At 39.5% G+C, this 12,724-nt stretch overlaps 1 protein-coding gene across 1 annotated transcript in view; it reads left to right on the top strand.

The window, feature by feature from the left end:
- Positions 1–12,724, top strand: part of LOC136559390 (gamma-aminobutyric acid receptor subunit pi-like) — a 45,567-nt gene that overhangs the window by 31,014 nt on the left and 1,829 nt on the right. Inside the window, exons 8-9 of the mRNA XM_066554568.1 lie at positions 7,124–7,276; positions 8,154–8,347. Of these exons, the coding sequence (XP_066410665.1) occupies positions 7,124–7,276; positions 8,154–8,347 (347 nt within the window). The remainder of the gene's footprint in view (positions 1–7,123; positions 7,277–8,153; positions 8,348–12,724) is intronic.

Raw genomic sequence — 12,724 nt, 5'->3', positions numbered from 1 at the left:
AAATAAGGCTGAAATACATTTAAAAATTCATTTAATCTATTCTTGTGTCACAAGGCAAGGTCATCTATATCTGCAGCCTACTTCCTGACAGATGTTTCTAGGAGTAAGTCAGACAAACCTCCAAAGTGTCTGCTTCACAGCCTCCCTAGATGATTTTTTTCCTGGTGTTTATTACACGCATATTTTCCTCATGTCTAATCTTGATCTCCCTTGCTGCATTTCAAACCCATTATGTGGATATTGAAGACAAATGTCCTGCTTTTTTTTAGCAGCCTTTTCACTGTATCAAGACAGATGCATTTTTTCTCAGACCAACAATTTTCCTCTTTTTTAATTCATATAAGCAATTTTCTAGATGCACTGTCTTTGCTATTGTTCACCCATTGAATTTTCATCTCTTTGCTGATATGCAGCACCCAAAAATGGGTTCCCATTAGATATCCTCTGAGGATGGAAGGGTTTACTTAATATGTTCCATGAAATCTCTTCCTCTTTATGCATTCTAGGCTGATATTTGCCTTTCTTAAAGAAAATTATCATGCGTTTTTGACCTTGTTCCACTAGTGATTCCTCCTAGTTCTCTGACTCCTTTTTTGCCCTGTATCCACATGTACCCTGATCTCTGAGAGATGATGATTCCCATCTGAGTGCAGGACTTCATACTTGTTGAATTCCCCTGTTTTACTTGCGTTATAATCGTTGGTGAGATATTTTTGAACTCCAGTCCTGTTCTCAAACGTGCTAACTTCACTCCCAACACACTCAAACTATGTCATCATGTTAGGGAGCAGTTTTGGGCACAGGACAGACCCTATGTGTTCCCACTTCATAAATGCTTCTATTTTCACATCAAGTAATAGCTAATTAATCTCAATTTCCATTTTTAGTCGGAGAAAGAAGAAGAACATAATTTAAAACTTCATGCTAATTGACTGTTAGCTTTTTTCCCCAGCATCTCTCCTTAAGTCTTTCACCCACTGCTCAGCCCTCCTGTCAAGTCCTTGGCAGCAGCAGGAATGAAGAGGCTCAGCTTGCTCAGGTCTAGTCTAATGCTGAGTCTTCATCCCAGAAGGCAGGGAGAGGCATGGCAGCCAGGCAGGGCTCTCAGCGCACGTCCCCACTTGGAAAATGTCAAGTCAACAAACTGCCATATTCAAATGGCATTATTTTGGCAGAACAGAAGGAAAGAAGAGACAGAAGCATAAATTCAATCTCTGCTCCTTGATGCACAAAGACAAGATATTTGCTCTCTTAAAAGCGCTGCAAAAGGAGCTGGCTGCTGTTCTTGTCTGCAGTCGCTGCCAGGGGTTTGATGTCTGTCTCAAATCCTGCTTGAGCCTCCTTGGGCTAGAGGCCCCTCAGCCCTTGTGTGGCTGTGCAGGGCTGAAGCTCTGTGGTCCCCAGGCCACTGCCTGTTGTCAGCTTCTCAATGTCACAGCTAAGCCACTGAGCAGTTGCTCTTATTTATTATTACTGATCTGAAATCAAAATGTATACAAAATATTCACAGAAATTCACAGAAATTCTAGGTTGGAAGAGACCTTTAAGATCATCGAGTCCAACCCATGTTCTAATACCTCAACTAGATCATGGCACCAAGTGCCACATCCAGTCTTTTTTTAAACTCTTCGAGGGATGGTGACTCCACGACCTCCCTGGGTAGATGATTCCAGTATTTGACTACTCTTTCTGTAAAATACTTCCTCCTTATTTCTAGCTTGCATCTCCCTTGGCGCAGCTTGAGACTGTGATATATATATAGATTACATGAAGTCTGTATAAGAGTGTATGTTGATCAGTCATGGTCTCTTTCTAAATAGAAGCACTGCTTGCTTTGTCCTACAGGCTCACCTGCAATTTCCCAAGATTCAGGAGATTATTTAGTTAATAATCAAGTTTTTCTAGGTTTTTCAGTACTTTTCCTTTTGAGGTATGGTGTGCTGAATATCTTCCCCCATTCTCTTTATCTGTTCTTTTATTGTCTCTAATTGCTCTCCAGCTGTTACTTCTGAGAACATATTCTTTGCCATACAGGGCCCACAAAGAATCCCAGAGGTATTCAGTAATAATCTTACCTGGTGAGTCTTCAGTCAGCCTCACCTAAGATTTAAACAATTACCTATGCATATCTGTCTATTATCATGTTATGTTCAATTTACTTCTCTTAGGTCACAACATCCCTCTTTGTAAACAAGCTTTTCCACTTGAGTTGGTATTTTCCATCATGAGTTGTTTCTGAGATTCTTCTGCAGTGTAGAACAGTTTAGAAAGAAAATAAATTTGGAAATTTTGAAAAAGTTACAGTAACATAAACTCATATAAAAATGCAGTGAATGGAAAGACTATAAGGAAGCATTATTTATTAACTCCTCTGAAGTTCTTGATAGCATAGACATAAATATACCTCAACACTTGAAAAACTTTCAGTGGCAAAATTTTTTCTGTTTTTTTTTTGTCGTTGTTTTTTTTGTTAGGTAAGCTAAGTGGATAAATTTGTATACACATATACACTACATGAAAGGCTTTGTTGCATTCTTAGGAAATCTGAATTTCAAACTTATTTTTTGTAAAGCATTTTTATTAAGATGGAGCACTTTTTGAGAAGCCCAGCCTGAACTTTCATTTCCTTTAGTTGACCTCTGAAAAGCAAATAAGAAAGGGGTAGTTTGTAAGATCCAGACTATGAAAGACAGAAGACTGTTTTTTTTCTGAGGGAGGGGCAAAAAAGCTGTAATACCATATTAGTAATTTATATTGGCACCCTTAGCATCCTGCAACAGTCAGAGAATTGCATTTCAGTTGCACAACTTATTTACTGTGTAAAAGTGGGGACATTATTCACTGCCCATGTTCATTGTAAACAAGCAATAACAAAATTGCATACTGAAAACTACATTTTCAGTGTATGTAAAATCTATTTTAAGCTCTCCTGTCTTCTGCCCTTAGAAGAGGCAAGATGAGAAGGAGATGATGCATTGGTAGAACTGCACTGATGTGCTTGTGTGAGTTGTACATCACACATCTTAGCAGACACCCAAGGGGTTAGCATAAATAATTCATGAGAGAGAAAAGGATGCTCTTTGTGCCTGGCTGCACACCTCTGTGCAGGGCACCAAAGTGCTTCTTGCATAAAGAGTGATGTGGAGCAGTCTTTTACTGGAGTAGAGTTCAGCAGAAAGTCCACAGGAAGTGGTTGTGGGGAAGATGGTCCCATCCCAAAGCACTTAGAGTGGAAATTAGGAACTGCTGCCAGTATTTATAGAGAATCAGTCCTTCCTTAGTTACCTCTGCTGGGACCATTCACTGGTCAGAAATGCTGCAGAAAAGATCAAAGGTGCAGCATTCTGCCATCAGCTGAGAACAGATGCCACAGAAAAATGGGAAAATCAGAAAATGAATGACCTAGGGTGAAAAGGAAGCTTGTTCAGGTTTATATATTTCTCAAGCAGTGCAGCAATAGTTATTGTTGATAGAATCATCAGTGGCAAGTCTATACAAAGTGTCTGATAATCAAAACTGTAAATTAGAATATAATTTTAAAAGCCAAAAGACAAACTTCAATGCCAAATTATAAAATGACATAAACAAGTTTTTATTGCCTTCAGAAAGATCTGACTCAGACCTAGGCCTAGGCCTGCTCAGCTACTGACTAAAGCCTGTGCAGATATACATTTTATGGTGCTTTAACAACAGTGGTCAGCTGGACCTTCTCCTTTTTCGGGTACTTAGCAGTAGAGGGGGTTAGAGTAGGTATGGAGACTGCCATCTGATGTTTGGATTTGTTCTTCATCTACAAGTTAGAGCTACTGTCTACTTCTGTACTTCTGCTCTCTCATAAATTCTATAAAGCCTGCATTACTCAGCTGAATTTTCTTTTGCTTTGGGGTCATTAAGTAGAATACCTCACCTTGAGGTGTGTTTAGAGTGTAAATATTGACAGTCATTTAGGTTCAGGTTCATCTGAGAAAACTGTTACACAGAGCAATTCAATACTTTGATAAGTGCTAATGCTGTGCCTTTGCTGCAGTTGGATATCTGCACAGAAATTATTTCTATCATGTTAACAAATTTAAATCAGAGCAGTCTCACACTGAGGTGACATTCATCATGGGCCAGAAACTTGAAAGAAAAAACATATTTTCATTTTAATGCAAGTATTTTGTTGTCAAGCAAGTGGCAAACTTGACAGTTTTGAGGAGTTAATTTGAGCTGTACTTGAGTTAACTCTAGTAAAGTCAGGACTAGGATTTCATGAACCTGTTTCAATTTTGTTCTGGCTGATGGCATCATGGTCTCAGATGTGCCAGTCAAAGGCAATGAGATACAGCATTGCTCTCTCATATGCAGCTCACGCAACAGGAGCAGCAAATCTGTTCTTTTTAAAGATGATAACTTCTGGTACATGTGTGGTGTAGATGAAAAAGGGACTGCAATATTTCCCTATCTTCATTTTATCCCATTGCTCATTTCTTTAGCATAAGTGTGCACTGAATACTTTTTCTCGACTACTGATTCATTCAGTTTATTACAGGAGGAGCTCTGATGATTTCTATATATAGGTTGCTTCAAAATTTCCATTATAAAAGCTCTTCTGAACTCTTTAGAGAAATACTGACACTATTATTATCGTGTCCATGATATGTCTTTGGATTCTGGCAAGAAGAAAGCCTTAAGGTTAGAGAAATGTCTCTTTTTTGTTCCCCAAAAAAACACTTAGCTATAAGCTGTTACATCTCTATTTCTCTTTTTTCACATTACTTCAGAAATTTCTGGCATAGGAAAAAATAATAACACCAGAATATTCAAAGGACTTGTCTAAACTTGGAAATTGTGAACTGTGGCTTTTAAATCTGATATTTTGAAGTAACTTCACATGTATGCACTTAACTCTTATACTGAGGTAAATAGAGATACAGTTGTAGGGCAGTAACAAGGAGAGGGTGTTATTGTATGGCTGTATTGGCTGTTTCAGAGTTTTCCTTCTTAACAATGAGTTCTTCTGAGGCTGAACCGCAGGAAATCCCCAGGTGCCTGTGGCACTCTGCAGGAAGGATGGTCTGGTCTCTTCACTCCCCTTTGCTGGGCACATCCTTCCCTGTGGTCAGCACAGAAGCACAGCACAAGCAGTTTCTGTGGAATATCTGGTTCTCTTTCCCTACAGGTGCTTTGTGCTGCAGCCTTTTGTTGTACAGACTCAGAGCTTTCCCTTTGCCCCGCGCCCATTTCAGAGCACGGTGGGCGCAGACAGGCAAAGTAAGGTCGCACAGTCATCTGTGAGTTTTTCACTCCCTGACTTCTGAGTGCTTTACTTTGGTCTCCATACACTCAAAACCAGTTTTGGTGAGCAAAATGACATTTATTGAAACAACTGTATTGGTAAAAGTCACAGCCTAGGTAGAGGTACACTGGTGTAATGTCCCTCTTTTCACATAAAAATGTGATAATGGTGTAAAACATAGACTGAATTTACAAAGAAAAACCCTAAATACAGTGTATTTTTTCCTTTGGAAGGAGAAAGAACTGACTACCAGAGGACTATTTAGTTTATTTAGTAATCTCTTCCCTATTTAGTAGGGAGGAGATGCTCAATGTGGCAGAAAACTGAAAACAAGTTAATATTAGAAATTAGGCATTGATTCTTAGCAAAGAGAATTATTTACCAAGAGAAATGGTGTGTGTCTAGGTATCCTCAGACTAAGTCTTCATATCTGTGTGAAAGGTGGGCTCTATTCCAACCAAAATTATTTAGTTCGAAGCAAGGGATGATTAAGGAAATTTAGTGGCTTGTGATTAGGGTCAGACTACATAATGCAATTCTTTCTGTTTTAAAAATCCTGTTATTGTTCTCTTGATGCAATATATACAATGCTTTTAAAAATTGAAATTTAGCCATCCATTTTCTCATCCGGGAGCAATAAGACATTTCTTGGCATCCACTGCTTGCATTTCAGGCTTTTAAAAGTGCTCTTCTTTGTGTCTCACAGTACACCTGAGGGATGCACAAATAGCCTGTCTGTGCCTATATTGCTGTTGCTGAAGTGAATTCACTGTTCTGTAGTTCTGTCCTGACTCACAGCAGGCAGCACTGGAAGCAGATATAGGTGCCAGAAAATAGGTTTTGTATTAAATAGCAGAAGCCAAAGCTATTGGACTACAGAGCATTAGTCTCTCACTGATATCTCACTGGCATGCAAATGTTAAAATGATTTTGTAAAAGCTTAATAATAGTTAATTTGTAACCTGGATCTTCAGAACAAGAAGTCTTTTCTGCCCATTTAAAAAGCAAGATTTTGTTTTCCTGTAATGCATTGAACTGGTAACAATTTCAGGTTGTATACTTCAACACAGCCAATTTTTGCTCAGTTAGGGAGCTGGATAAGAAATTCAGGCTTTGCTTATGAGTGTGCTATCCCCTCATGAAACACAGTTCTGTATTTGACTCTATGATCAAAAGTTCATCTTCTGGAAATCACTGACTTAGAAGGAAATAATTTGAGCCACAACAGTGACACTGCTCAGAGCAGCACAAACATTCTAATGGAGTAATACAAAGGAAAAATAGGTAATGGGGATGCAAAGATACTGCTTGGGTTTAAGTGGAATGTGAGAGGTAGGTCAGCAATGTCAGCAGGTACCCTCAATCCACATCTTGAGCAATAGTAAATGAAAAGCAAAACAAACTGGATATGTGAGATAGTTAAAAGTAAGAACCCATGAAATGACAATCCTTACTGCTCTAGTTTGTACAGTAGCTCACTTGTTGTTATGAATACAGCAGCTAAATCCATATGCAATTTCAAATTTCCTTGCCTTGTGTTGTATGGTGAAACATCAACTTCATGCATCGATGGATTTATTTTTTCCTTCACTAATCCTCATTTAATTTCCAATTCAAGGTGTCTTTAATAAAACTCTGGATATGGTGACTGGATGTTACATATTTGATTGTTTCCTTCAGTTCAGAGTCTTCAATCTGAATTTTTCAGTGCCGTGTTTAATTTTTACAAGCTTGTTTGTTAAGCCTTTTCCACATTGTAGCCCACCAAAGTAATACAGGTTGTTATTTCAAGGATCTTTTCAAAATTGCACCTTCACAGTGTTTTTTTCCCTGCTCCTTCCCCAGGACGTTACCCAAAACTTGTGTTTCACTTTGAACTCAAGAGAAACATCTTGTATTTCATATTAGAGACATATGTGCCATCAATCCTTCTGGTTGTGCTCTCCTGGGTGTCATTTTGGATAAGCCAGTCATCGGTTCCAGCCAGAATCTGCATAGGTGAGAAGCTGATAAACCAACCCAAACCAGCCCAAACCAGGATCATTGAGACTCCTTCTCTATTGCACATACTTGGATCGATGTCCTGAAGTTGCAAACACTTCTGAGTTTTATGGAATTACTTTTTGGGTTGGCCCTACTCAGTGCATCATGTGGATTCCCCTTAAAGCATTGCTATTCTTTAGCTAAGAAAAGTGCCTTTGGCAGCTACAGGAAGGAGACTTATAGGCAGAGGAGGCCACTGAAAGCAAAGCAAAAAACTGTCATTTTGGAAATAATTTAAACATATTCAAATACATGGCATGCACAGACAATTGTGAGGCTTTTGTGAGGTCTCACCATACATACTAATTAACACATGAATAGCAAGAGAATTATAAGAGATTAAATATAATTAATTTCAAAGAAAGGATATTCTGAAAGGGAGAGAATGCAAATCAGGTTTGATCAAGCTGCAGGTGGGATGGAAAAAATACTCCTACAGAACAGGGAATAAAGAAGGATTTCACATTGGATGAGGCCAGTGGCCAACTACACTGAGAAAAATGATATCTGAATATTTTAAAGGGACCTTTTCCATAGATTTGCAATAATAATGTGTTAATCATAATTATATATTCCATGACACCAAAATCTCTCTCATTTTAATTTCTAGTCTTCTCAGCTTTGCTAACATTTTCTGTTACTCTTTTTAAGCTTTTAACTTAAGAGTCACAAGTTAATTTTAAAGTCTTCTTCCTAAAACATGACCCATTAAATGCTGTGGCATCCTAGGAGTTTCAGGTCCAGGGAGAACTCTCCTGCATTAGGGCCCTTGCAGCAGAGGCCCTCAGTGCCATCTGTGTTATACTAGAACATATATTTTTCAATTCCACAGGTGTCACCACAGTCCTTACGATGACAACACTGATGATGGGAGCCAGGACTTCACTCCCAAATGCTAATTGCTTTATTAAGGCAATTGATGTGTACCTGGGTATCTGCTTCAGCTTCATCTTTGGAGCATTGTTAGAGTATGCTGTGACTCATTTCTGCACTCTGCATCAACTCAGCTCAAAGGAGCTTCCAAAGGTAAATTATTTGGTGTTGTTCTACAAACTGGATTTAAATTACATTTGCTAAAAAGAATTAATTATCTTAACACTAATGGTAAATGTATTTAAGGTAGTTTCTTTTTTAGAATTAGGGCAGGGAAACATAATAATCTTGAGAAAAAGAAAAAATATTTGTATACCTGGAGCTTTTCTGGAAGAGACCAAACACACTGAAGCACTCTTCCTTCTCTCTTTTGGTATGTACTTTATGGCTACATATAAAATGTTCTGGATGTCTCACAAAAATCACTGGCACTTCTTGTCTCCCAGGCAATAGCATTAACTCACAGTTCAAAAATTGGGCTGAGCTTGGTGCCTTGATCCTACTGCAATACGGGAAAAAAAGAGTTTATAGCATTCCACATTCCATGTATGAAACCTGCGCATGCATGGAACATGAGTCAGTCTCCTGGCAGATGTCTTCATGTGCTGGGTGCATCAGGTGCCTGTAGCTTTCTGCTCTCAACTTCTCTTTCAACAGCTGCACCTGAAGTCAGACTGGGATGCATTTTCCCTTCTGCGTCATTATTATAACAGTGCTTTTGTAGCTCTAAAGTGTTTCTCACAACTCTGAAATGCTGTGAAATGTACTTAAAATAAAAATGGATGAAATCAACATAGGTATGTTTTGAGTCTGATGGTTGCTGAAATAATGAGGACAGGTTCATGAAGAGGTTTTGTCACATCTTCAATCTCCAGTGTATAGCAGTGCTTTCATAAGCAAGGAAAAATAAATCACAAGGAAGCTGAAAGATGATTGTCTTGCAGCTTTTAATTATGGAACTGAACCTAATATGCATGATAAAGAAAAACTTAAGCAGCTTATGAAATTTCTGGATTAATAGAAAAAAGTAAAACATGGAAAATGAGAATAATAGGAAGGAAAAAAAAGGCAGAAAGAAGTTTGGTTGAGTGCTGTAGGGATAAATGTCCAGAAGCAGAAATATTGTTAACTGTTTAAGCCAAATTAGAACAGAGCATCACAAATGCCTAAGCAAAGCTCCTCAATATACTCAAGAAACAGGATATTGAGCTCAAGTGGAGGAGCTTCAAAACCTTTTGAAGATCGGGCAATACGTGGGTAGGGGGGGTTATGTCTAGATAGTTAATCAATTAATGAGATTTTGGCTGTTTGGATGAAAGATAGGTACTGCAAATGCACAAGAATATGTTAAAAGCTGTTGTTGTGTCTAGGTGTGTGGAGAAAGACTGCAAAATGGACACAAAGCTGAGCCACCCCAGTGGGTTTTATGAGATAACGTCTATCGGGGATTGTGTGCAAATGGGCAAACACTCATTTCAAGTGAGGATTTGAGTGGAAAGCCTATAAGTAATTTTTATTGGCAAGGTAACAGCAGTGACAATTCCCTGTGAGCATATCCATCTTGTGATGTAAGTGGTTGTCATTTTGCTCATAGTGTACAGAAAAAAAAACTGCTTGGAGGTTTGGGTAAGAAAGTAGTGTTTCAGTGCTTGGATGATTAAGCATCTTTGGATCTGTGAAGGGCACTTATGCTGTCCTTGCTTTCACCTGCCTCTGTCAGATTCCCTTTCATCTGGAGCAGGTACTCATGCTTGCAGATGGGCTGGACATGGGAACTTTTAGCCTTCAAAAATGTGCATGGAAGTACGTGGAGGTACAGCTGTAAAATGAGAAAGGAAAGTTTTGTGATGACCTTAATGACCAGAAGAAATAGTCTTTCACTTCAGGCTTGTTTCCTGCCTTCTGCTGGGCATCAGGAGTGAGCAAGCAAGCCAAGTGCACTTCTTGCCCACACAAACATAGGGGTATAAGAGAAGGAACAGTTTTTTGGTCCTAGATCAGCTTGTGACTCTGTAGAATAAGGAAAATGCTTGTCATGTCCTTTTCCTACTGTAGCCAAGGGCAAGCACTGCTTACTGATCTGGGTGTCGTGGAGAGCACACCTGACTTGTATTTCTCATTTCTTGTTATAAAAACAAAAACATCACAAGGGCAAAAATACCAGCTAAAATCTCATGTCACTGTCTAGCAGGTACTTAGCAATTTATGTGTGAGTATCGTCACTGTGAATGTGTTGTCCTCATTAGCGTATTCTCTTGTGGACACAGGTTAATTGGAAATTTCACGTCCCAGTTTGTTATTCCCATATGTGAGCTGATAGAAAATTTGCACTCAGAATTATGTAAATAAATGTAGGAGGTGAAATGGAAATGTCACCCTCTCTCTTGTATAGAAATTAGTTGTACTCACTTGCTTCCTGCTTTGCTCTTTGAAGAAGTTGGGCACAGGCGTATCAAACCCTTCTGAAGCCCCTGAGAGCTCCAGTTTTGAACATAAACTGGTGAAAGAGCTCATCATATCCATGCTCTTGCAATGTTTCCCATCATGTGAACCAGGACCCACAGAGACACCTTCAAAGCTAATGGCAAAAGCAGAGGAACCACCTGCTGCAAGGAAGGTCAGGCAGGATGTGCGATTCACATCAGCTCCAGAGCAGCAGGCTGCTTCGAAGGAGAGGTTCTCCTCAGTTTCTTCTCTTTTGTACAAAGGCATTAATTGTGTCCTCTTACAAAGCACAGAAATATTCCTTGGGTTTCCTTTGTCTTTTACCTAAACCTCCACTGTTGAGGCAGAACGGAGAACAGTTTGAAAACTGCAAATCATTTTATAAGTGTGATATTCAGCCTCTGTGGTATTTCTGTGCAAGCCTCATGCAGTCTTTATGAGCAGCACATAAGCTCCAGGTGTGCAACACTCTGGTTTGAAATATTTTTAAGCTTGAGCAGCTTTATTATCCAGTGAAAGTGGCAACTTTCCTCCAATTCTGTTGGCTCTTGGATGTCAGCAAACACTTCACTTAGTGTAAACAGCAGCCCCAGTATCAGGTGTCATAGACAGTGCTTTTTGGGTGATGTACAGCATCTTTCCTGAATGGTACCGATTTGGTGTCTAAATAGAGCCCTCCTTAGTGCCAGCTGCCATTTCCTCATTGACAGCTGGCATCCAGAAAAAACCTAGAGTGACATTTAAAACTGGAGCCACAGCTGAACACTCACAGCACAATTTCTTTTTTTGATACAGTGTAAACTGGCTCAGTCTTTCATCATGATCACTTCTTCATAACAGTCTGGAAAAGTCCCTTGATAAACCCACTCTATAAGACTGCAGTTTTTTATAAATTAGCAGGTATGGTTCTCTAGACTAACTCTCTCCTTTCCAAGCTATGTGATCCAGCACTTTTGCTGTAACCTCCCCTCTGTTTTGCAAGAGCCCAGCCTTGTTGCACTGCAGATAGAATCCTGTACATATGCACTGCTTATGGTATTTTCTGCTTAAGTGAGAACTGCCCCTTGGGGAGCTGAAAGGAGTCAGGAAAAGCCTCATAACACATCAGCCTCCTGGGAATCGCTCACATGCATTGTGAGAAAGGAGAAGTGGCACGTACACAATGTCCTTTCATGCTCTGAAATAAAATTAATTCTGAACAACTGATAGCCAGCCCTACCTGAGAGAAAAATGGACTCTTAAACTGAGCAATGCCCCAAACCCTGATGGTTTTGAAGTACAGATGTCATAATGAAAAATGAAAGCAGGGGAAAAAAGTCGGGACTCTTCTGTCAGGTTCCTTTATTTTATTAACCTTTGAAGTACTGAGTGCATTCATTAGGTTGTTGCTCTGGTGCCTCATTTCAAGTGCCAGGCACTGCTGACAAAGGCTCCTCTGCCATCCCCAGCACTCCCCTCAGCTGCCTGGACTTTTTGAAGCAGAAGAGAGAGATATTTATAACAGAGTCAGGCCTCAAGTGAAAACTTGAGGTTTGAATTTTAGTACTACCCTGGGGATTATGTAAGGTTCAGACTGGAGTTTTATGGATTGATCCTCTTAATGCTTTATAGGCAGATTCTTGTCCCAGTCTTTCAGAGGTGTGGGAGGCCATGTGGAGGATGACCAAGGTTTTTTGGTAATTTTATTTTTAGGATGATATGTGTGTCATCCTAAAAGCTACGTTTGAGCTATGTTTATCTCTCAAATAAAATATCCCCGCCCCCCTTTTTTTTTAATTGAAAGTGGAAAGCTGCATTAATCCCTTTTCTACTGCCATTTGTTCTGCTTCACTGATTCACAGCAACTTGAGGACATTGTCCAGACTCCACTTTAATTTTCAAGGGTGTCAGTAATTTTAGATGAAGAAGACAGGGCTCGTGCTGTACACATGCACCCTGGGCAGAAGAGCAATTCTGTACCAGCATGGAGACCACTTAGGTGGCTTAATTGGCTTTCTTTGACTTTAATAGTTGGGGTATACCTAAATGAGCTTTTTGTCTGGCTGCACATGGGGATGTACATCTTAACCTTTCAAAAGTTTGTCC

This window comes from Molothrus aeneus, chromosome 8 (genome assembly GCF_037042795.1).
Source record: "Molothrus aeneus isolate 106 chromosome 8, BPBGC_Maene_1.0, whole genome shotgun sequence".
Lineage (NCBI taxonomy): Eukaryota > Metazoa > Chordata > Aves > Passeriformes > Icteridae > Molothrus > Molothrus aeneus.
The sequence above is the reverse complement of the archived record's forward strand: the minus strand, read 5'-3'. Positions and strand labels throughout refer to the sequence as shown.